Below are 21,399 nucleotides of genomic sequence, written 5' to 3' on the forward strand. Positions count from 1 at the left end.
TATATAGCATAATTTTGAATCTTGATTTAAAAAAATTTCAACTTTAGTGTAAATTTGCTTATTTACTTAATAATATCGTTACAATTTAACTCTTGTATATATATAAAATATTTACTACTATATATACAAAACTTTCTGACTCATTGGTCATTAAACAGATTTTTTTAAAGTCTTCGTCTCTTCTCTCAATTTCGAAGTTTCTAAGATAGTTTGTTCAGTTCCTATGTTACTTTGGTGAATAGGTGTGAGGAACACTAGCTATTGGTCCCCAGCAGTCGTAGCAAGTGCACTAGTATCTCCACTACTGCTTTCAACTATAAGCATTACAGTTTCTGCAGCACCTCTCACACATTCCACTTGATGACCTGCCCAATCTTTACGTTGACAAAACGTGGAGCAATAAGGTGTTCGCCTACATAACGAACATTCCGCAAATGCTTCTCTGTTACAGTTGGCACACTAGAAATAGATAAGTATTATGAAAAGCTAGTAAAAGATATGTATATAGATAGAATACACTTGATTATACTCTAGCAATATTCCTTACCTTTTTGTTATGAGTATCCGATGCTGGTTGTAAACCAACAGTTTCAATAACATCCCCTCTACCACCTAATTGCGCCACTAGAGCCTGTTCTCTTCTTTGTTGTCTGTTTACTTCCTTAGCTTCCTCTAATGTACGTCTAAATTCATAAGCCAACTTTAACATTTTATTGGACATTTCGTCGAGCTTTTTAAATATATCGTCGCTTTGTCCATTTTCCGTTTGATGTACATTTTGAACAACGGTATCTTGATCTTGCGGCTGTTGTACAACTAAACCATCTGTTGAAACAAATTGAGGCCATACTTCTTTATCAGGTACTACAACTTCACTATCGCTTTCGTCATTATTACTGCCATCGCGCGAAGTATCACTTTTAAGTTTACGCGATGGTGTTTCTCCATCAGATGTATCTCTAGCCCTTCTTCTACGTTTGTACGGTGTAAACAATCTTACAGGACCTGTCTGAAATAAAAAAACATTACGTGATCACTGGATAAATTGCAATTACATATTAATTATAGAGTAACATAGTATACTAACTGCACTGTCATCATCGCAACATGCTGCACAGGTGCAAGAAGTAGCATGTGGCTTTAAAATTTGCTCGTCAATTAATGTTTGCAAACTTCTACCACCAAATCTAATACTGCGTTTCCAATCTTTACTGGATGCCCTCCCACAGTATGCTTCAAATTCACTTGGTGTGTACCAGTCTTGCCCAAGTTTGATACATCTTCCTCTTCCCCCAGATCCAAATCTACTTTTATGCAACTCAGCATTTGTATTTTTACATCTAACAGGTAATACTGCTAAATTAGCGGATTCTGACCAACTGCATATTGGTTGAGTATTAGCAGTAGAGACATGAATCTGTTCTGATTCTGGCTCTTCTGTACTATTTTGGATTACTATATGCGTTGCTTTTAATTCACCATTCCAACGTAAAGAATCCGTGTCCTTGTCATGCCGTGGTTCACAAATGAAACCATTATCTACACATAGCATCTGCTTAAACTGACCTGATCCGGGCAACTAGAAAAAGAAATGAAACACATATATAATTAGATATTTAATTTAAAATAAGATATACAGATTCCATTAACGTCATATGTATATAAAATCATAATCGTGTCGCGTAATTGTAGAAAAGACATGCCTCCAGTATTTTGTACAACGTATGAACAGGCGCATTATAGGAGTTAATGTTGTGTACACTATGCATGTAAGTAGTTCTGGCTTACATGTGTATAAGAAGAGTAAAACCCCACCTTATTTTTCAGTAATTCTTTAGCGAGAAAGTGAATGAATCGTCAGAAAGCCAGTTCTGTATCAAAATTGTATTAAATACAAGTTTAACAAACACTCAATTGCTTCTACAACCAACCTGTAGTTGGTCTGATGTGATGACGTTGAAGGTCGTGCCGTTGGTCGAGTTCGCTACACCAATGATAGAACCAACGGGTAAAGAAACCGGTACACCAACCCCTGGAACACCAGGAACACCCGGTACCGGAGTGACGCTCGCCGTCACGGCGACGGTATGCTCCTCGTGCTCGACCTTTAGGGCAGACGCATCCTCGGTTTCGCTCGTCAACGGTTCGGACATGTCCGGTAGCACGGCGACACTTTCCGATGTTTGACTCTCCTCCATTTCGGCTGTTCTCGCCTCTCGCACACACTATGGCGTCAGCGCACGCTCAACACAGCGCCACGATCTTTCGGTGCCTGCGATTACTCGCGATCACAATTTCGAGTTTACTCGACACGTTTCCAAACTAACCACAATCGAATCTAAATTGAAACTGTCATTCAACGAATCGGTCCTTCAGTGACCATACTATTATTATTTTCTTCCACCTCTCAGCAGAATCTTTGTTCTCTTTGCATATATTATAGATGCATATATGAATCTCCGATATCGAGTGCCATCTTTACATATTTCGAGCGCTCGTTTTAAATTCTACTCGATTACTTTTGAAGGTTTTAATTGACGAATTCTTCTCCTTAAATGTATGTATTTAATTTATCATAGTAATTTTCATGATATGGTAAAGTAAATTAGAATATGAGTGTTTACCTTTATTAGAATATGTGCGAGAATGTGTTTGGATTTGTATTGTATAAAACTCATTTTTAAACACAATAATTTTTCTAACCTATTTCTATGAGTTTGTATTATCACAGGTATTATTGATTTAAAATGAATTCGTAAGATAATAATATATAATAATAGGTAAGTGAATAAAAAGATTAGAAACGATTCTTTTCATACGTTAAAAGACTGATTCGATTAATATATTGATTATTTTGCATCCAGATGTTGATGATTACATCGTATGCCATCTTAATTTGAACGAAAAATTGACTATGTTAATTATACTTATAACGCTGCAATTAAAAATCTTGATCGATCGATTGATCTTTCTTTGCATTTTATTGTATAGATCTCCATATAAGCGCACAGAATATAAACATACAACATATGTATGTAAAATATCCAAAATAAAGTACTCGTAATATTTAATAGGTGAAACAAATCTTTGCTTAGATTCCATTTTTTCAATTGTGTTCATAAATGTATGAATTTGCATAAATATGTGCAGTCTAATAATTATTCATGCTATTACTATTACCATTATTTGTGTATGTGCATCAAAGTTCTACCTTGTATAAAATAATATGTATAATTACCTTTGAACTTTTAAAACTTGTATTAATTTTTTTTCTATCGAATACTTCGAATATTTGACTTGTAAATATTACGATCATAATAATACATTACGTAAACACGTATAAGAATATTGACCATCATTATCTTGTATGCCAAGCATACCTCGGAACATATAGATCATGGTAACAAGTACTTGGAAAATCACATAGAAAGTTCGCTTTCTCGCTCACCATTTATCAAAGCACGTGCCGCTTTATAGAAAACGTGAGAACAGGTATCTACCTTAAACGTACTGTATCGTATCTACAGGTAAAAATGACAATAGAGGTTTAAACGTTTAAAGCAACGTTTACAGTGAAGGGAAAGAACGTTTAAATTTGTTGAATTAAAGCCGTGAAAGTAAATACTGTGTCTCGACTCAAGAGGCAAACACAATAGATAGACCTTAGAGATTTGTCATTCGTAAGGTATCTTGACTTTCTCTCAATCTGCTTAAAGATCAACGTTCAACAATGATCTTAACGCTTCCTTCAATTAAACTATGTAGCATTCAGACCGTGTATATGCATTTTTACTTAAATATACCAGTTTTCCAGTCCTTCGTTTCTGTTAGTCGAAGAGCAATCGTTGCAGAACACACGTCTCATTGGACCTTTGACATTTTTTGAACAATTTACGTTTAAACAATTTCTTTTTTACAGTTATATTTTTTAAATTATTACATCGAAGGCGTATTTGTTTAATGATGCGTAGATACTGTATCATTACGTTACTATTATACTCTGTTATGTTGTGCATAAATATTGACGCGTGGAGTTCTCTTAAAAGGTTTCGACATCTTTGGCAACCAAATATTAATCGCGTCAACGAATCGTTATCGCTTAAACGGGACCCTCTAAACTCTCTAAAGGGTAAATTACAGTCGATTAATTTTCAAAATAGCGCACCAAGTCAGGGCGGTAGAGAAAAACGACGTAAGTATAAAGACTACCATGTACTTATGAGCAGCAGTAGATTTTTTTTAATTTGCTAGAATAATCTGTTTCGTTTCTTATTTCTAGTTTTCCCATTATTTACATTGGTAAAATTTGACAATAACGTTTGCGTCGGATTAAATGGTGAAAATGGTACCTGTATCGCAGCTTCGGAATGCTCGAAACGTGGTGGTGTATCTAGCGGAGTTTGCGCAAATGGTTACGGAGTTTGCTGCATTGGTATGTTATATTTTCCTTTTTTCCGTTAAGCGGTTTTAACAATTTTTCTTTCTTATACCGGTTCAGTGACAGTATCTTGCGGCGAGACAACCAGCAACAATAATACTTATTTCGTTAATCCGAATTATCCATCAACGTTTGATGGTACTATATCTTGTCAATTAACGCTCGTTAAGTCGCATCCAACCGTATGCCAGTTTAGGTGGGTTACTTTCATCTCAAATGTAGTGCTTTATTTGATAGAATCGAATTTCATTGACAAGTAATGTGTCTTTTCTAGATTGGATTTCTTGCAGTTTAATACAAGAGGTCCGGAAACGACTAACCATCAGTGTATCTATGATCAATTTATCGTTTCTGGGGGTAATCCGGTATCTACCATATGTGGAAATAATGCTGACAATCATAGTACGTAACCACTTTGTCATTACGTTACATTAGAAAAATATCTTTATAAACATTATTGAAAGAATAGGATTTGGACAAAGATTTGTTTTATTTACTATAACGAGTACCGTATTCCGAATATTTTAGACCATCGTGATACAAGTTTTTAAGCTTGATTTTCTGAAAAATAAAGTCCATTAATCTATTTATAATATTTCATTTACGTAGTAACCATTGTTTTTATATAGTATACGTCGATACTGGTCTTGGACAAACGAATCCTGTCACGTTGACATTTGTTACAAGCGGAAATTCTTTTGCTCGATCTTGGAAAGTACGAGTCTCTCAAATACGTTGCAATACTATATACAGAGCCGAGGAAGGGTGTTTGCAATATTTCACAGGGATATCCGGCCAAATAAAATCGTTCAATTACGATCCTAACACCGGATTGCAACTGTCGAATCAAGATTACAGTATTTGCATTCGAATGGAAAGGAATTTTTGCGGTATTCAGTATATGGCATGCCCGATCGATGATAAAGATGGTAATACGTGAATGAAGAAGAACGAAGAACGAATACACATATTTATGCGAACATATCGCACATGTATTTCAAAAGAACCACATATATATCTTCTGATCATCGTGAAAGTTTAAGATCTAAAAGATAATTTTTTTTCAGCTTAATATAGTTAGACATATAAGCTTAAGATATAATAATATAGCGAGATAAGCTTTCAAACAGCCTTTCGCTTTCCCTGAAAAACTGGTTTGAATTTTGTCACTTTCGAAATATGTATTGTGCGATATATGAATTGTATTTATAGCAACTCAATAATTATGCTTTAATATTTTATGACACGATGAAGCAGTACTGGCAAACGATGGTGCCACTATGGCAAGAATGGCACGTAGTAATGGATTTACGTTAACTGGAAATACGCAAGCAATGCAAATAGCATCAATGACAGGAGCAGCCTGTCAAACCGATTGGTTAACGATACCGTGTGCGTCTAACACAGGTAGATTGCCAACCTCCATGATGACTTGTATCGATCGGATATGCGGTGGAACATTTAACGCGGAAAATCAAAATTTGAACGCGTCTTCCGTTATTAGTAAGTGTTCCTGATATTTTATCGAATGCTTTCTAATAATATCCAGTACTAATTTCTGTCTTCTGATAATATACATACTATAGTTACTTACACAAGGGTTAAAAACAATGTATCTTGATTATCAGGTACAGTGAAACCATTTAGATTAATTTTCCACACGGATAGCGTTGAAGCGCCAAACGATGTCGGGAACAGAGGATTTTGTCTGAATTATATACAACAACCTTGCACAACAAAATTAAGATAAAAATAAAATGCAAATGAAATCAACCTACCTAGATTCGAAAATATATGCTGTTTAAAAATAGCTGAGAAGTTGATGAGATTTTGAGGAAGCCGAAGGTATAATTATTAAGACAAGCAATATTTTAATATCTTTAATATTTTAATATAATGATAGACAGTATTTTTCAAAGTAGAAGATAAGAAGAATATAAACACATTCGTATCCTAAATTTGATAAAGTCAAAGTTAAAACATCTTTTAAATTAATTATTCTCAAACTCTGTTTAACAGTCCTTTGTATCATTAACAAATATACAGGGACATTGAGCATATGTACATTACTTACATGTATATCGTTCACAACATATGTTGAAACTGTGAGTCGTAGAAGAAAAAAGTTACATGTTCACATACATAATTATCACGAGTGCGAAGTGAATCTTTTTGTACTTTCGTTCAATAAAACGAAGATTACATTCCGAAGAGGTTCGTTCCTCTTCTCCTGGATTATAAAATTCTTATAAAACATTGCTTTACATTATATTATACGCGAACACGCATGAACATGCACGAAACATACATGAATAAATAAGTACAAGAGTAAAATTAATTTCCATTACCCTTACTAATGATACGAAATTTAATATACTTGGACTTGATTAATTAGTATATAAATGCTATAATAAATACAATAGTGTGCCAATATTTTTTGTAGCCACTGTTTGTATGACGTGTTATAAAATTGGTCGACAGATACGGTGATGTGGTGATGAGATGTAAAACGTTTTGCTATAATCGATGGAAAAAAGGATCAAGTCAAGTACGCTATAAAAGTACACGGTCGGTTAGAGAATCAATTAGGTGTAATCCATACATGGTGAGTAACTTCTTTCGGAGCTGACCTCGTTTTCATCGAATATTTCTTCATTGTACCAACAATAAAATTAAGTATTCTTGCCCCTTGTTATGTCGATTTCCAGTACATAATGCTATATAGCGTTAATTATATATTACACACATTCCTTACGCACAAAAGATTGTAGATGACTCTGATGAGATAATAGACTGTTAGCTTGTATCGAGATATTAAGAGTCCTTTCCGGCAGCTGCTTTCATGAAATATGTTAGCATATCGATAGGCAATGGGAATACGATCGTTGAATTTTTCTCGGCTGAAATAGTGTTTAAAGTCTGGAAAGGATAAAAAAAGGTAACGATAATGATCAATAGCGTGTAAGAGAAATGATATAGGGTGAGTCTCTCCGCAACAGCGATACAATCGGGTAAGAAAATATTTAAAATACATTCTCGATTCAACAAATCGAGCAGATTTTCAAAATCGTTTTTCTCCAAAATAAAGCCTCTTACCCAAAGACTTTATTCTACATTTTCGACTTACTTCTTCGCAAGGAAATACCCGTTACCCGGTTGTATCACACCTGCCTGCAGAGACACTCTGAATGTCGATACAGTAGTGCTCGTTTAAATTTTAATAAATCGGGATTGCAGATTATGAAAAAACGAGAACAAGGAGAAAAACATAATATCTCTCACTTACTTTACAGGTTTGAACGAGTTCGAAATACTGAGTGGCGAGAAATGGTGTGACTGGGACGGGTCATTTGAATTTAGGCGAAATAATTCTATCGAAATCTATATAAGCATTGAATAAAATCGAGCCGATAAAATATAAGTTAATAAATACGTACTTGTAAGTAACGAAGTTGCAATGCGGCAGGTGAATCACCGATCACCTCCGAAGCTTCCCTTAATGCTCGACTAGCCTTTTGTTCACCCTCTGCTGCGATAACCTACGCATTCATGTGAAAGTGAATCTCATAATTTAGAAGGATCGACGATTGATAAAAGAGAAGAAAAGGGAGGAAAGAAAATCAATAACGAAGTTTATTGGGAAGTGAAAGGAAAACGAACCTTGGCACGGGCTTCGCGAGCAGCTTCAGCTTCCGCAGCCATGGCCCTTTGTAATTGCACTGGTAGTCGCACATCTTTTCTGTGGAAAAAATTTATCGTACCTGCATGTGTACATATAAATAATATTTGTAATACTTATGAATATGATTTACGACACAGTTGCATCGCGTTGAAGGCGCAAACTTACATTTCGACTCGTTCCACTTTGATTCCCCACGTATCGGTAGCTTCGTCCAAGGAAACCTGACATTCGGTTTTATTTCAAACATTCAAACAGCCATGTATGTGTTTACGTGCGCGCGTTGTGTGTGCTCTCACTTGATTCCAAATTGATTCCAGTTTACCTGCATGTTCCCAGAGATCGTTTCGCGTTCGCTGAGAATCTCGTGAAGCGGCCTGGTTCCCATCATGTTGCGAAGCGTAGTTTGTGCCAATAGTTTAGTGCTGTGATGAGCGTTCTCAACGTTTGTGATCGAAATCGTCGCATTGTTCACGCGATAGTACACTACTGCGTCAACCGATACCGTCACGCTGTCCTTCGTCAACACCTAATTTCAATCAAGTTCTGTTAGCATCGTTTCTCTCCTCTTTGACCAAGTTAATGCACCAAGTTAATGGGCTCAAGCTTCGGCCAGAACTCGGTGTTTTAAGAAATATTTTTAAATAACGTAATTTTTAAATTACTTTCTAAACTTATTTGACGAATATATACATACATGTGTATAATCTATGCTTAAAATAGCATAAACATCTCATGCAGTATTTCGATTGATTAGATTGGCTAATCGTAAGATCAGCGACTTACTTCTTGAGGTGGTACATCGTACGTTCGTGTACGTAGGTCGACACGTGCGTAATTATCCACACAAGGCAGAATGAAAAAGATTCCTAGAAATAGTACATAGTCACATAACGATTCTCTCTTGAAACTGAATATAGAAATTCCAATACAGTGGAACTTTTATCATTCGAGCTAATCGCGACACTAATGAATATTTAATAGACGTTGCCTAATTGTATCTTTACCGGGTCCTTTAGCACCACCAGCCAGAAGTCGTCCTAGACGAAATATCACGGCTCTCTCGTATTCTTGCACCACCTAAAAAATTTTGGTGATTCCTTTTTCCTTTTTTTCTCGTTTTGCGACTTAATTAAAAATTTACATAATAAGCTTGTTTATTAATTATGTACTATACTCATTGAGCTATGTTACGGACATGTTGCAGAGAGTGCACGAACAAGCGGAAAAAGATAGAGGGGGATGAATGCGAGTATGATCGTACATCTAATTATAAGATAACCGGGAAAACGAGGTTACAGCTACAATGAATGAAGACCGTATAACGTTTGCAGCTAAGAAGATAGTCGAGATATTTTTGGTCGAAGGAGAAACAGAACAATCCGAGAAAGTACTATCCTCATGTTGTCTTACCTTGAAGCAAATGAAGAGGGAAAATGGCATAGTAAGAATCACGATGATCCAAGATAATACGACAAGAATATTTTTGCAGGTATCAGTGTTTACTTGCGTTTCCTCGTCCGCTGAAACATAGTGAAATATAGTACTTTGTCAAAAGTAGCCTATTTATATTGCTTCGTGGAAGTGATATAATTAGGTCATAAAGCAAAATGTTGAATAGGATCATCACTTGATTTAGCCACAGCTAAAACCGTACACATGTTTTTAGGACAGCTGAGTCAGTTTTTGATGATACTACTGTTTGATAACTTGCCTAAGCCCTTCTTCGAATTATACTATTTAGGGATAAATGTATCGACTACACCAGCGATTTTCAGCCTTTTCCATCTCATGGGAAATACGTATCGCATTTCAAATTTGTTTTTATTTAACGATCTACGAGAAAAGAGGTGAATGCCCCTGATTAACGATAACCAGGTACTGCATGTTTTAAAAATTCTTACGACACAGCATTTGAAAATCGCGCGGTTATATCATTACAAAAATCTATCCAAATAAGTATCCATATAGGATGTAAGATGTTCGATGACTGCTTGGCTCGTTTGTATATTTTTCCAAGAGCTATCGATCGAAATAGTCGATTTCTTCGTTCATTCATCGTCGTCGAACAGGAACGAAAGAAACGTGTAAATGTATTTTTAGGAGTATTCAGTAATGTCATCGATTTTACTAATGTCCCCGGTATATTCACGCGCAGATCGATATTTCGATGTTGTGTGTACAACCTACATTCAGAAAATTACGCCTCCGTACAAATGAGATAGATCGAAACGGAGCTACGTAGTATGGGAATTGAGAATACATACACAGTTCACGATTACCATGCATTGTTTGAAACAGCGATATAAGAATAAACGAGAACTTTCTCGTGCAATAGTTTGCAAACTAAATAATGTATATTAGTAAATTGACAAGTTATAATTTATAGTTTGCAGACTGATCTTTTATTAATTTATAATTTTCTATCGAAAATAGGACAATCGTATAATTTGTAATTCGTACAATTTACTTGCAACATTTCATTTGCTTTATTATCAAACTTGTTCGTATTATTTACTAATGCTAGTAATTTGTAACTTGTAGCTTATAAAATTTCACTCATAATAATTTGATTCACCGCCGATATAAAATGTATCGATAGCTTTTAACGGTTTAAAAATCGTACGAAGAATTCCGAATAGCTCTGTTAATCTGTTAATGTCTGCTTACCGCCTGTCATCTCGAAGTGATGCGATTATTGAACTCGATTTGGCAATTGAGCGTAAAAATCACACAAATTCCTTACGCTCACCAAGTGTCTTTGAACTCTGAATAAATAGAAGGAGATGATAGGTTGTTTCGCCGACCGAAGCAAAACGAAATACGACGGAGCTTCAATGTGTTACTCGTCACACGATTTATTACGAGTAGTTGCCTAGTCAGTCTACGATCAACCACCCACCCAGGAAGTCCTCGCTTTCCTTTTCCCAGTACTTTTTCCCCCGTTCTCCTCCCTCTTTTACTATCTCCCTCTGTCGGATAGATGTTCACTGCTGCTCCTTTCCTCTCACTCGTTTCTCTGCTCCCTTTAGTCATACCGACATGCGCGAAATGCGCACAGCCCTACCTTTTCTGTTTTCAATACTTGTCTTCCCCCCTATTTTTTTCCTTATCGTTCGGCTCTCCGATTTCTCCTTCCCTTCCTTATTCTCTATTTCTCGTATTTCTCATGTCTTTCGCATAATTCTTTGCAATTTGACCGAGGACAGAAAACATTTGGCAAATTATTGTAATATCGTAGCAGCAATCGGTAGCACGCGAATGGACAGCTTCATTAATATGCTATTACAGTTTGTCTATATGTACGTATCCTGGGTTTATATACATACATAACAATAATAATTGAGTTACGTTAATTTAGTAAATGTTCTTACGTCGTAATCGTTTATACTCTTTGCAAAATGGCGAATCTCCTCCCACATTGTTGGAACCTGTAAGCCATTTTCGAATTTCCCTGTTTCTAACATACTATGGGGCATCTTCGCGTGAAATTAAGAAATTTGCTCGTATACATAGAAACATGGAAACGTAAGAAATTAATCTTCTCTGCCTTTTATCATTTTTATTCTTGTTAACTATCTGTATATAGTACACGCATGTGTATAGATATACGCTTCCGGTTCTCTATTTATGTACCATTTGTTACTTGTTACGTGTACAGTGCAGGTCGCATTCGTTCTTGAGATATTTCTATTGATTTATACTTAGGAACTACTCGTTACACGTGTTTATAGCCTATCTATCAGAATCAGCGATGTACAAGGCTAATGCTAAACGTTAAAACGTTGTCCACGTACAAAACAGTGATTTTTATTGAAGAACTTTTGAGATAAAATCATGGTTTTCCTCTCCTTCTTTTTCCTCGTGTCTCTGTTCAATCTTACGTCTGACAATAACGAGTCGTTTCTACTTGAAACTTGCTACTTACAACTCGGAACCTATTATTAATAGTCGTAGCTATAAGAAACATCTTTATAGAGTAAGAAAATCGACGAGACGATTAATAATGTGGCAATGTGTTCGTTGTGGCATTCTGTTTTTGTACCTAAAAACTGTTTATTATACACATAGATAGAATATACGTGTAAAATGATCGACGACCTTGTCTCTAAGCTCAGTACGTTTTTCCGGAGTGTAAAGAAAATTTGACCTTCTTTAGACTCGAGTAATATTTTATGTCGTACAATCCAACACGTGCACACGTTGTATATACGTGTGCTTCGATTTCGTTGAATTTGATAACGTACACGTAGTCCGGAAAATATTTGTACATTAAACCAAATTCGTTTCTGAACGTAAGAAAAATCTTCGACTCACCACCGACGATACGATTCTGTATATCATCCGGTCGCGTATTGATCTGTATCGTTGATCCATTTCCATTGCTCATAGTTGCCATAGGTATAGACATATCAATGGGTTTCACGCGGGACTCAAATCTCGCCACCTAAATTAAAATTCGTATAGCGTGTACACTCGAGAAATATAATATAGGGAAAGATATTACTATAATTATAATAAGAATAATTATAGAAGTATAATATAATTATATGTAGCACAATTAAGTTTATATCGAAGTCTTTAATAGAAATCTAAAGTCGAGATACAGATCGTGCAAAAATTAACCGATTGTTCCAACAAAATACACGCAGTTTAGACATAAATAAATTGCGATTAAGGAATAAAAATCGTTGTTACCATCACCATGACCGTAGGTATAATTTTAAAGCAACTGTACTATGTTTATCGAGTTTTCCAACATGCGTTGATATAGTGTACCAGAAGTTGGATATCGGATTAACAACGTGCCAAAATACTCGGAATAAGCATGGCTGTTAATGTAATGATCGAAGAAAATGAGAAAAATGAGTTTTAACAGAATTGTTTCGTTACAGATCATTCTGTGGTACGGATGGAAAAAGTAATAAAAACAAGCGGAAGAGCATATATTCACCTTGTGCCAATTGTTGCGCGCCGTTGAAAGAACTAACAAGACTAATGAAGGTAACGTCGTGATGTCGTGACGCTTTATACTATATGCGCGGCCGCCGCCCTTACTAGTAGTATAGGAAAATATGTAATCCGCCAGTAGGCTTACTGTAAAGCGCAACTCGCGTTACAGACTTTTTATTCTTTTCTTTCCGTTACGATCGAGACGATTCGCACTTTGCCGTGAAAGTTAGTAGCAAGTTCAGGATAGAACTTGAAAAAGTAAAGAAAAATACGAAGTCAAGAGCACTGTGTTCGTGTGCATTCGTATGTCCTACTATATACATATATAGATAGTTCGACGTAATCAGTTTATCCTCCTACGATTTATCGATACGATCAACTATAGAATGTGGAATATGAAATAGCCAACGGACTATTGATAGTATGGGATACGATCCGAACCATCACATTGATGACATGGACGAAAATTGTAGAGGTTGCGTAATACCGACGAAAATATTCGGCCGTCGTCGTAGACGCAACTCATTTTGGCATTGTTACATTTAGCACGCGTTACAAGATTGTTTTTAACATATATTTAATTTAAATATGATTTATAAAAACGGTGCAGTAGTGCGTAATGGCAAATGAGACAGACACGTATGCTTATCAGCTCGATAACGTAAAACGTTAGATTAAAAGAGTTCTCAACAAGTTGGATGTAACTGTATTAATACGTCAACTACGTCACTATCGTTAAAATAACTAATATAATTAATACGTTACTATTGATACTAACTATAAAAAACGAGAGATGGAGTAAAGGTAGAAACAGATTACTATCGCGCTACCTGAAATCACGTGCTATAACGTGATCTCACGCGATACTCGACCAGTGTGATTCGACGTATTTTCATTGTTTTAAATCCGCTGGGAACAAATTACAATCGCGTCCCGCTTCACGGAATTTCACGTAAGAGCCTCATAGACATACATAAGCCTATAAAGAGCTCCTGCGCGACGAAGACAACTAGTATTAGTATCGTTACATTCCTCTATTGATGTTCTAATGAATCTAACCCTTCTCAAGGGAATCCGTCACATTGTATATAATAAAATCTAATCGCGATGCTTATTATACTCTTTCTTTTTATATCATGATCGATTAGACCATGCAGCAATTAAAATTTAGCTTTAGTCATTCATCCTGAAGTACATATGGTACTTACTAGAATGTTTTAGTAATGTCTACTTTAGCATCGACGATCCGGGCCTAATCTAGATGCTTATCCGAATTGGTGAATTCTAAGAACTCATTCATCAGTTAAAGTGCCGAGGAAAGGAGAAAGAATTAATGCGATGGTCATACCGATACTCGGCACGGGAGCACGCGGACTGCGATGAGACAATTATGTAACGTAACAGGACACGTTTGAAGCTTACACCGAGACTTCATTTCTAATAATTGGTGGCTGCTATAAATGGCTATATTCTTGTAAATATATATCTCTGCGTTTATTTCGTGTTTCCGCGAGTTGATCTACGCATTTTACTACGAATCAGAAATACTGTAAGATTTTCTATATCTTTCTCCTAATCTGAAGTACGACTGCTTGAGGTTTTATACTTCGTTATTAACACGATATATCACTAAATATCAATCCTACACAAGGTGTCATGTGCTATCATATGCAAAATAGTAGTGTGCAATCTCACGCGACGCGATAGTAATGTATTTCTATCTTAACGCATAGTGAAAGAGGATTAAAGAACAACGAGAAAAGTATTAATTAAGAGCATATGTTTATTGACATTACTTTTGAAATATATAACAATATTACCGTATGATACATCGCGCATATTACGTTGATTATAGACACGAGTCGTCGGTGAACTGTTTCTCGCAAATAGATCACTGCAATATGTTGTGTACTCAAGGGAATTAAGATTTAAAGACGATCATTTCGTTTGTCTTTGACAATTAACGTGCAAATCTTACATATTATCATACACTGATCAAAAGTGATGTATAAAAATGCACACTGATGTCTCATTTCGGCTGCTGATTTCGTTGAGTCGACTTACAAAGGAAAACATGTTGCAAGTACTTTGTTCAGAATTGACTACTTGGCAGACCGTATTCGCACATCAAATTCGCTACTATTCGATTCGTACACTTTCTCATACATAAACGGCATAATAGTTACAGTGACGCGAACGACGCGATCGACGCAGGCATTATATATACTTATCCGTACAACGGAGCATTCGTTAGGCAAATTATTATTACATGTTCGGAGAGAATCTAACGTGCGACGATATTCACGAAATGTTTCCACTGCAACTAACAGCTTCTGTCTTTGTCACTGAGAGACACTGGACAGTACTGGTTGGGAGCAATTGTTGAAAAAAGTCTTGAAAATACTGGCTCGAAACTTTTTATAGTTCCATTTATGCGATTTCCTTTGTATTGGTAAATACTTTAGAATATACTTTAAAACGCAAGACCCGCTTCGGAGTAAGTGGTAAATATCTTCTCGATTGAATTAACGTAAGCTGCTGTCCTCAAGTCCAAGCCAAGATTGAACTTCATGGCTGTTTTCATAATAGCCTGTCATACGATAAGAATAAAGTTAAACAATGTCTAGACATTTTCCATTTGTTTACCGAAAGAGAAAGAATAGTTAATTACCCTCGCTGATCTTTCCATAGTGTAGTCCAAACCAGAATGAACAATATCTTTTTCAGAAGCACCAGAAATACGTTTTTGAAACGCTTCGGAGGGTGTAACAGGAATTCGACCACCCACACGACCGAATCTACGTTCTAACGATTCTTGTACAGATTCTAAAATTTTTAATGAAAATTAGAAATTTACAATAATATGTGCGATCCAACTAGATTAAATCTTTATCATCTATGCATGTGATCATATATACCTAACAAGTGATAATTTGATTCCCTTTCATACTTAAAAGTTAGACGACCATAAGACACGTGATTTAAATTCTTTAACCATTCGAAGAAGGAAACGGTGACACCACCGGCATTGATATACAAATCTGGTATAACTAAGATATTTCGGTCGATTAAAATTTTATCGGCAGCTGGAGTAGTTGGTCCATTGGCAGCTTCGGCTATAATTTTTGCCTAAAATAGAAGCAGCAATTGTTTAAAGAACGTTTGAAAACATACAACGATATGTATTTATATACTTAATGTTAAAAAACAAATGTTACGAAAATTCTTTACCTGAATAAGACTGGCATTAGCTTTAGTAATAACTTTCTCGACGGCTGCAGGTATAAATATATCACAAGGTTCGTACATAAGATTTTCACCTTCGTACGGTTTAGCATTAGGGAAGCCCACGATAGTACCATTCTCTATACGATAATCTTCTAGTTGCTGTAATATAAATTATGTTAAGTAATCTTATTAATGTAGAATAATCTTGTTGAAATTATTACGTCATACGCGGGAAAATTTATATTAAATTTCAAATAGTTGCTCACCTTAGGATCGATACCTTCGGAATTATAGATAGAACCATCGTGCTCGATTACTCCTATGCAAGTGGCGCCTGCACGATGCAAATAACGCATTGAATGTAAACCGACGTTACCGAAACCTTGAATAATGAATGTTTTTCCTCCCCAACCAGGTGTGGTGCCTAATGGTAAAAAGTTAGTCAATGAGAAAAGAAGACAGTGAATTAAGAGACTTATTGCTACCGACGAGTATGCTGTATCCAGGTAATAACATAAATAATACTACTGACACGATTATTGCATTTTTATCTTTTACATTATGTTTTAACAAAATAATTTAAAAAGTTGGAAGAGATAATGAACAGTATATTACAGCAACCATTATTAAAGTAAAGATAACTCCAGAAATGGGCTAGGTGTATTTCAAAGTGGTGAATATATTAACAGTTAGCACAATAACGTCCAGAAACGAGATATGTACATATATATATATATCATTTTATACTAACCGACGGGAAACGAGGTATCTCACTCGTAATTATCTGCTTCAACTGTTTTGATTAACTGTTAGTATATCTTAATATATCTGTTAGTATACGCAAAAAATACCCAATGTCAGTGTGTCAACTGTAGATTGTTGACATACAGACATCCAATACAGAAGGAAATAACATTGGAAATGTCCTCGTACCGATCATGCTCATGTAATTAGCTTCGTTGATAAAATTTTCTATTCCATGGAACAATCCACGCCCTGTCGCAGAAATACGTCCATGTATTCCACCCTGATTAATTGGTTTGCCTGTGACACAGGCGTGAGCGTTGATATCCACATGACCTATAGTCTTGGCATATGTGTCTGCAATCCAGGACATTTCACGTTCTCCAGTTCCCATGTCGGGAGCAGGAACATCGACACCGGGTCCTTTAAATTCAAACGAGAATATATTTATACGATTTTAACTAATATAGGGTATTCGCAAGGCCTTCTTATTCAATTGAACTAATATTATCAACGAAATTTTACAAGAGCTACAAATTACAAGTTGCCAGATCCAATAAATTCCGTTATATAATATAAAAGGTTTGGTAATAAAATAAATGGAATTGTAAAAATTACAAATGTTACTAAATATTAAGATAATATCTTTTATAAGATACACGTAATACGAAATTTGAATTGTTTATTTAAAAATTGATCAATAATATATCGAAATTAAATACATAATTTAGCTAATTTATTCTCGATATTATTATAAAACTGCTCCACAATGTTTACGCTTTTGGCAACTTGCAAATCACAATATTTTAAAAATTAAAGAATATTCTATCGAAAAAAATACGCAAGTATCCATATATGTATTTTTGAGCGATAGCTAATCTATAGCTGATCGTAGCAATCAGCAGTTATTAGAGAATAATTTTACATGTATTGGTTTTAAATCCATTTATGTAACGTGATCGTTTTATGCTGACATGCCGAAGAAAATTTATCACAACGAATCCAATAAACAATTAGGTCGAAACAAATTTAATAATGGCGCATACAAGTATGCAACAGAATCGCGTATCTTTTGCTTCTTTAATTCGTTCGTCCGTTCTCTAATCAACTTCGATGTAAATTTTAACAAAGGCATTTTTCGATATTTTGACGTATCTCACCAATAAATCCTTTCTTCGCGAGCTCCAGCGTGAACCTTCTTGTAATTTTTTCGAGTTCGTGTTCCGAATACAATTTGGGATTAATCTTAATACCGGCTTTAGCTCCACCGAAAGGAACATCTACACAGGCACACTTGAAAGTCATTAACGCCGACAAAGCCTTTACTTCGTCCCGCGAGACATCCATCGAGAAACGAATACCTGTAACAAACAATTATTTCTTTTCTAGAATTTTATACTTTTAAAATCAAATAGAACAATCAATTAATTCATAATTTGCAAAATATCTTTGCAACGTTCCATTTCTTCGAAATTTCATTACGAAACTTGTTAATGTTATGTAAGGATATTTATTTATACTTGTAACTTGTGACCAGTAAAATTTCGTTACTGTACAATTACGCAGTATGATCCTGCTGACATTCAATATATATGAATTGATAATTTTCCACTGTCTTTATCTTCTATTTATTTTATTTTCAATCGTTCGTTTTATTTATATGCTTATATCATATAATAATGTAAAGTACTAAACAAAATAAAATTAGAGTTTTTGAATAAATATAACGAATACGTATCCTGATAGCTATGATTGACGATAGTGACAGTGTACATATAGTCACCCATAAGTCTTTGTGTACTCCGCATAAAGGCGATTTTAAAATGCCATAAAATACGTTCTATATCGAGACTGCTGCGGGCTGTTTTAATGTTATTTATGTTACACAAAATCTAATGTATTGGTTAGTACATATACATTACGCAACACGCGAATATAGCTGCCTACACAACGATTACCAGTCGTTATGCGCATATTTGTATGCGACCTCGCTAATGAATTTTTCAAACAACAGCTGGAATTGTGCTATAAGCACAATGTTATCGCCTAAAACCCAAGCAAATGATATAAAATCGAAGAAAAATTAATAAGTACGTATGCTGTTTTAGCAGGTTCGTGCGAATAAAAAAAAGCTGCATCAATTTGTTTCCACGAGAGCATTGGCCTTTCGAGCATCATCGTGACACTGGCATGCTAGTGCCAAATTCTTAAATCAAATAGTGAATCAAGGTAGTTAGCTAATGTTTGGCAGGGACGAAGAAAAACACCAGACAGCTTGGCATTGTTACGTTGTATCGGCATTTTCTAATAGCAATGAGTTACGTTCGAAGACAAACATTCGCTGTTTCTTATAATAATAACGCGAATAAGAAACGAAATGTAAATAATTAGGATTGCGACCCTAATTATGCCACGCAGATGATAAAACTGATAAAGACGACTTAATTTTTAAAAAGGTCACCAGTGACGAATATAGGGGAAGGATGATCTTCGTCAACGGAAAATCGTCGAGTTCACTTTGCTTGGCTCTCAAAAAAGATCTACCTCATGAGACGCTGTTACGTTTCGCTCACGAGCTCAAGTACAAATTTATATCAAGGAGATGTTTCGATATGCGTGATTCGAATATCTTTCTCACCAAATCGGATAAACAACTGTTCGAGAAATCTAATTAATTCTGTAGGGTGAGTCAGTAATGATGATAAATACAGTCGTCAAGAAAACTATTCTGATACAAAGTTATTCTCTTCCGGAACAACTTCCTACTGATTTTACTCGTTTTAACGATTAAAATTTTAACGATTCGACGATTAGCCAAATTCCCATAAATAAATTTTCAAATTTGACCTTATCGAAAACAGAGCGCTGTATGAGAATATTCTTTCTTCCTTTTCTTCTTTTGTTTTTGTCTTATTTTTCACGTAGAATCATCCCTTTACCGTCTGTACCACGATTATTGAATCACCCTGTATATCCGATATGTAAGCGCATATACTAACAAGAGATTTTAATTGCCATATCCTAGGCATCGCATTACTAATATGTAAATCGACGCATCAACGCGTTTAATCATTGATGTAATACAATCCTCGTGAGTAAGAAGTGCAAAAGCTATGAGAACGAAAAGCGTTGGCACATTATCGTTCCTCATCATCTATTTGTGCGTCACAAAACTACAATTTCTCCGATGAGGGCTATGTACAAATATATTTTCCACTCCATTTATAAAATAAATTGTTCGTTACATAAAAACAGAATGACACGAGTTTCTCTTCGAATAAGCTAATGCTATGTATTATATAGCGAACGTGGTTTCAATAATCTGTCTACTAAAATCGAGGTTAAAACCATGTCATTTAACTCCTGAAGCCGTAAAATTGTCGTTTCCAATGTCTCGTCGTATACTGTACATTGAATACATAAAAGTAACTAGAAACTAGCACAAAACTCAACTAAAATTATGACACGAACAAAAGATATACAAACGTTAACAAACGTTTTGTTTGAAATTTTGAATTTAAATATACGTTGGATTTAGATTCGAAAAATTCGACAGAATGAAATTTTAACGAATTTGATCCAGTTTAAGACTGCTCGTGCCTGTTACGTATCGTTATTGATGACGTAATTAATGCTAACATCAAATTTAAGCGGCCATGAGAGAAAAATTACATATTCTATGAGCCATCAGGCTTTCTTTCTTTGTCCTTCTCTCCTTCGTTTACGTTTCCCCCATACGTATGGGAGTGTAAATGGGAGTGACAATTCTGTATTTGTTCAAATGTTTTTAATAATAAAAGAAATAACTGTAAGCAACAACTGGTGTAATCAAGATCGCAGTTGTTAAATATCAATGAAAAATAAATGTTATCGAAAGCATGGTAAACGAAATGTAAAATAAAGCGTCTCTCGATTTACCTCCTTTGCAGGGTGTTCTATGAGTTGAATGTTGCGCGCGATAGCCAGTAATCATTTCGTAGTCGCCCGAGTCGCGTCTCAATGGGAAGGAGGTTTCGAGGATGTGGTCACATTGTTCCATTAGCATCAAGATACCCTTCACTTTCTTTTTTCTCTCTTCCACGCTCATCCTGGAACGTTTACCGATATCTTCGACCAATTTGTCTTCGACGATCTGACAAGCTCGATGAAAAAAGTATTCGACCATATCGAAAAACTTTGGATTCAGATCGTCGGGGATATCCTTTAGACGATCGGGTATCTGATGATCGGCATAACCGCGTGCTTGGAACGCCGGTACGATACGTATGAGCGTGTTATGAATAACATCATTACTCGGTACTTGTTTCAAAGCAATCGACGATCTTGTTAGTTTCCTTATGTGAAACATTTTCAATGT

At 35.4% G+C, this 21,399-nt stretch overlaps 4 protein-coding genes and 1 long non-coding RNA gene across 9 annotated transcripts; 2 read left to right on the forward strand and 3 right to left on the reverse strand.

The window, feature by feature from the left end:
• Positions 1-42: 42 nt before the first annotated feature.
• Positions 43-2,359, reverse strand: LOC100744784 (deformed epidermal autoregulatory factor 1). Its single transcript, XM_003492536.4, has 4 exons — positions 1,932-2,359; positions 1,088-1,579; positions 548-1,009; positions 43-459 (listed from the first exon to the last, which is right to left on the reverse strand). The coding sequence occupies exons 1-4, from the start codon at positions 2,196-2,198 to the stop codon at positions 259-261; spliced, it is 1,422 nt and encodes a 473-aa protein (XP_003492584.1). The 5' UTR covers positions 2,199-2,359; the 3' UTR covers positions 43-258.
• Positions 2,360-3,315: 956 nt separating this feature from the next.
• Positions 3,316-6,214, forward strand: LOC100745028. The gene is made up of 7 exons (XM_033323074.1): positions 3,316-4,192; positions 4,280-4,432; positions 4,499-4,634; positions 4,713-4,840; positions 5,068-5,367; positions 5,696-5,941; positions 6,067-6,214. The coding sequence occupies exons 1-7, from the start codon at positions 3,961-3,963 to the stop codon at positions 6,186-6,188; spliced, it is 1,317 nt and encodes a 438-aa protein (XP_033178965.1). The 5' UTR covers positions 3,316-3,960; the 3' UTR covers positions 6,189-6,214.
• Positions 6,215-6,445: 231 nt separating this feature from the next.
• On the reverse strand, positions 6,446-13,574 carry LOC100745150 (band 7 protein AGAP004871). 3 transcript variants are annotated; one of them, XM_012390389.3, is made up of 10 exons: positions 13,072-13,574; positions 12,435-12,564; positions 9,531-9,640; positions 9,125-9,197; positions 8,904-8,986; positions 8,443-8,646; positions 8,286-8,341; positions 8,099-8,177; positions 7,876-7,977; positions 6,446-7,357 (listed from the first exon to the last, which is right to left on the reverse strand). In XM_012390389.3, exons 2-10 carry the CDS (start codon positions 12,526-12,528, stop codon positions 7,253-7,255), a joined length of 906 nt encoding a protein of 301 aa, XP_012245812.1. In that variant the 5' UTR covers positions 12,529-12,564; positions 13,072-13,574; the 3' UTR covers positions 6,446-7,252. The 3 variants fall into 3 exon arrangements, with proteins under 3 accessions (XP_012245812.1, XP_003492587.2, XP_012245813.1); XM_003492539.4 differs by lacking the exon at positions 13,072-13,574 and adding an exon at positions 12,822-12,839; XM_012390390.3 differs by lacking the exons at positions 12,435-12,564; positions 13,072-13,574 and adding an exon at positions 10,788-11,585.
• A 1,271-nt stretch (positions 13,575-14,845) lies between these two features.
• On the reverse strand, positions 14,846-21,390 carry LOC100745271 (glutamate dehydrogenase, mitochondrial). The gene is made up of 8 exons (XM_003492540.4): positions 20,961-21,390; positions 18,203-18,403; positions 17,232-17,465; positions 16,565-16,722; positions 16,302-16,457; positions 15,989-16,199; positions 15,742-15,896; positions 14,846-15,660 (listed from the first exon to the last, which is right to left on the reverse strand). Exons 1-8 carry the CDS (start codon positions 21,388-21,390, stop codon positions 15,544-15,546), a joined length of 1,662 nt encoding a protein of 553 aa, XP_003492588.1. The 3' UTR covers positions 14,846-15,543.
• Positions 16,714-20,294, forward strand: LOC117152195. 3 transcript variants are annotated; one of them, XR_004462499.1, is made up of 4 exons: positions 16,715-16,804; positions 19,151-19,421; positions 19,499-19,726; positions 20,068-20,294. It is a non-coding gene; the product is annotated as an uncharacterized LOC117152195 (long non-coding RNA). The 3 variants fall into 3 exon arrangements; XR_004462498.1 differs by having other exon boundaries at positions 16,714-16,804; positions 19,154-19,421; positions 19,499-20,294; XR_004462497.1 differs by having other exon boundaries at positions 19,499-20,294.
• Positions 21,391-21,399: the final 9 nt, after the last annotated feature.

Source organism: Bombus impatiens, unplaced genomic scaffold (assembly GCF_000188095.3).
Source record: "Bombus impatiens unplaced genomic scaffold, BIMP_2.2 scf_0765, whole genome shotgun sequence".
NCBI classification, from domain to species: domain Eukaryota; kingdom Metazoa; phylum Arthropoda; class Insecta; order Hymenoptera; family Apidae; genus Bombus; species Bombus impatiens.

What these genes read in the sequence shown, in the direction of transcription:
- LOC100745150 (XM_003492539.4), bottom strand. An exon ending in CCCTCTTCATTTGCTTCAAG is followed by an intron (nt 9,198 to 9,530) that starts GTAAGACAACAT and finishes AAAATTTTTTAG; the next exon opens with GTGGTGCAAGAATACGAGAG. An exon ending in CTCGCGAAGCCCGTGCCAAG is followed by an intron (nt 7,978 to 8,098) that starts GTTCGTTTTCCT and finishes ATGAATGCGTAG; the next exon opens with GTTATCGCAGCAGAGGGTGA.
- LOC100745271 (XM_003492540.4), bottom strand. Translation starts at nt 21,390, where the DNA reads ATGTTTCACATAAGGAAACTAACAAGATCGTCGATTGCTTTGAAACAA. An exon ending in ATCAAATTATCACTTGTTAG is followed by an intron (nt 15,897 to 15,988) that starts GTATATATGATC and finishes TAAAAATTTTAG; the next exon opens with AATCTGTACAAGAATCGTTA. An exon ending in CTATGGAAAGATCAGCGAGG is followed by an intron (nt 15,661 to 15,741) that starts GTAATTAACTAT and finishes ATCGTATGACAG; the next exon opens with GCTATTATGAAAACAGCCAT.
- LOC100744784 (XM_003492536.4), bottom strand. Translation starts at nt 2,198, where the DNA reads ATGGAGGAGAGTCAAACATCGGAAAGTGTCGCCGTGCTACCGGACATG. An exon ending in TCACATCAGACCAACTACAG is followed by an intron (nt 1,580 to 1,931) that starts GTTGGTTGTAGA and finishes TTCTTTTTCTAG; the next exon opens with TTGCCCGGATCAGGTCAGTT. An exon ending in CGGATACTCATAACAAAAAG is followed by an intron (nt 460 to 547) that starts GTAAGGAATATT and finishes ATCTATTTCTAG; the next exon opens with TGTGCCAACTGTAACAGAGA.
- LOC100745028 (XM_033323074.1), top strand. Translation starts at nt 3,961, where the DNA reads ATGATGCGTAGATACTGTATCATTACGTTACTATTATACTCTGTTATG. An exon ending in GGGCGGTAGAGAAAAACGAC is followed by an intron (nt 4,193 to 4,279) that starts GTAAGTATAAAG and finishes TCTTATTTCTAG; the next exon opens with TTTTCCCATTATTTACATTG. An exon ending in TTACGGAGTTTGCTGCATTG is followed by an intron (nt 4,433 to 4,498) that starts GTATGTTATATT and finishes ATACCGGTTCAG; the next exon opens with TGACAGTATCTTGCGGCGAG.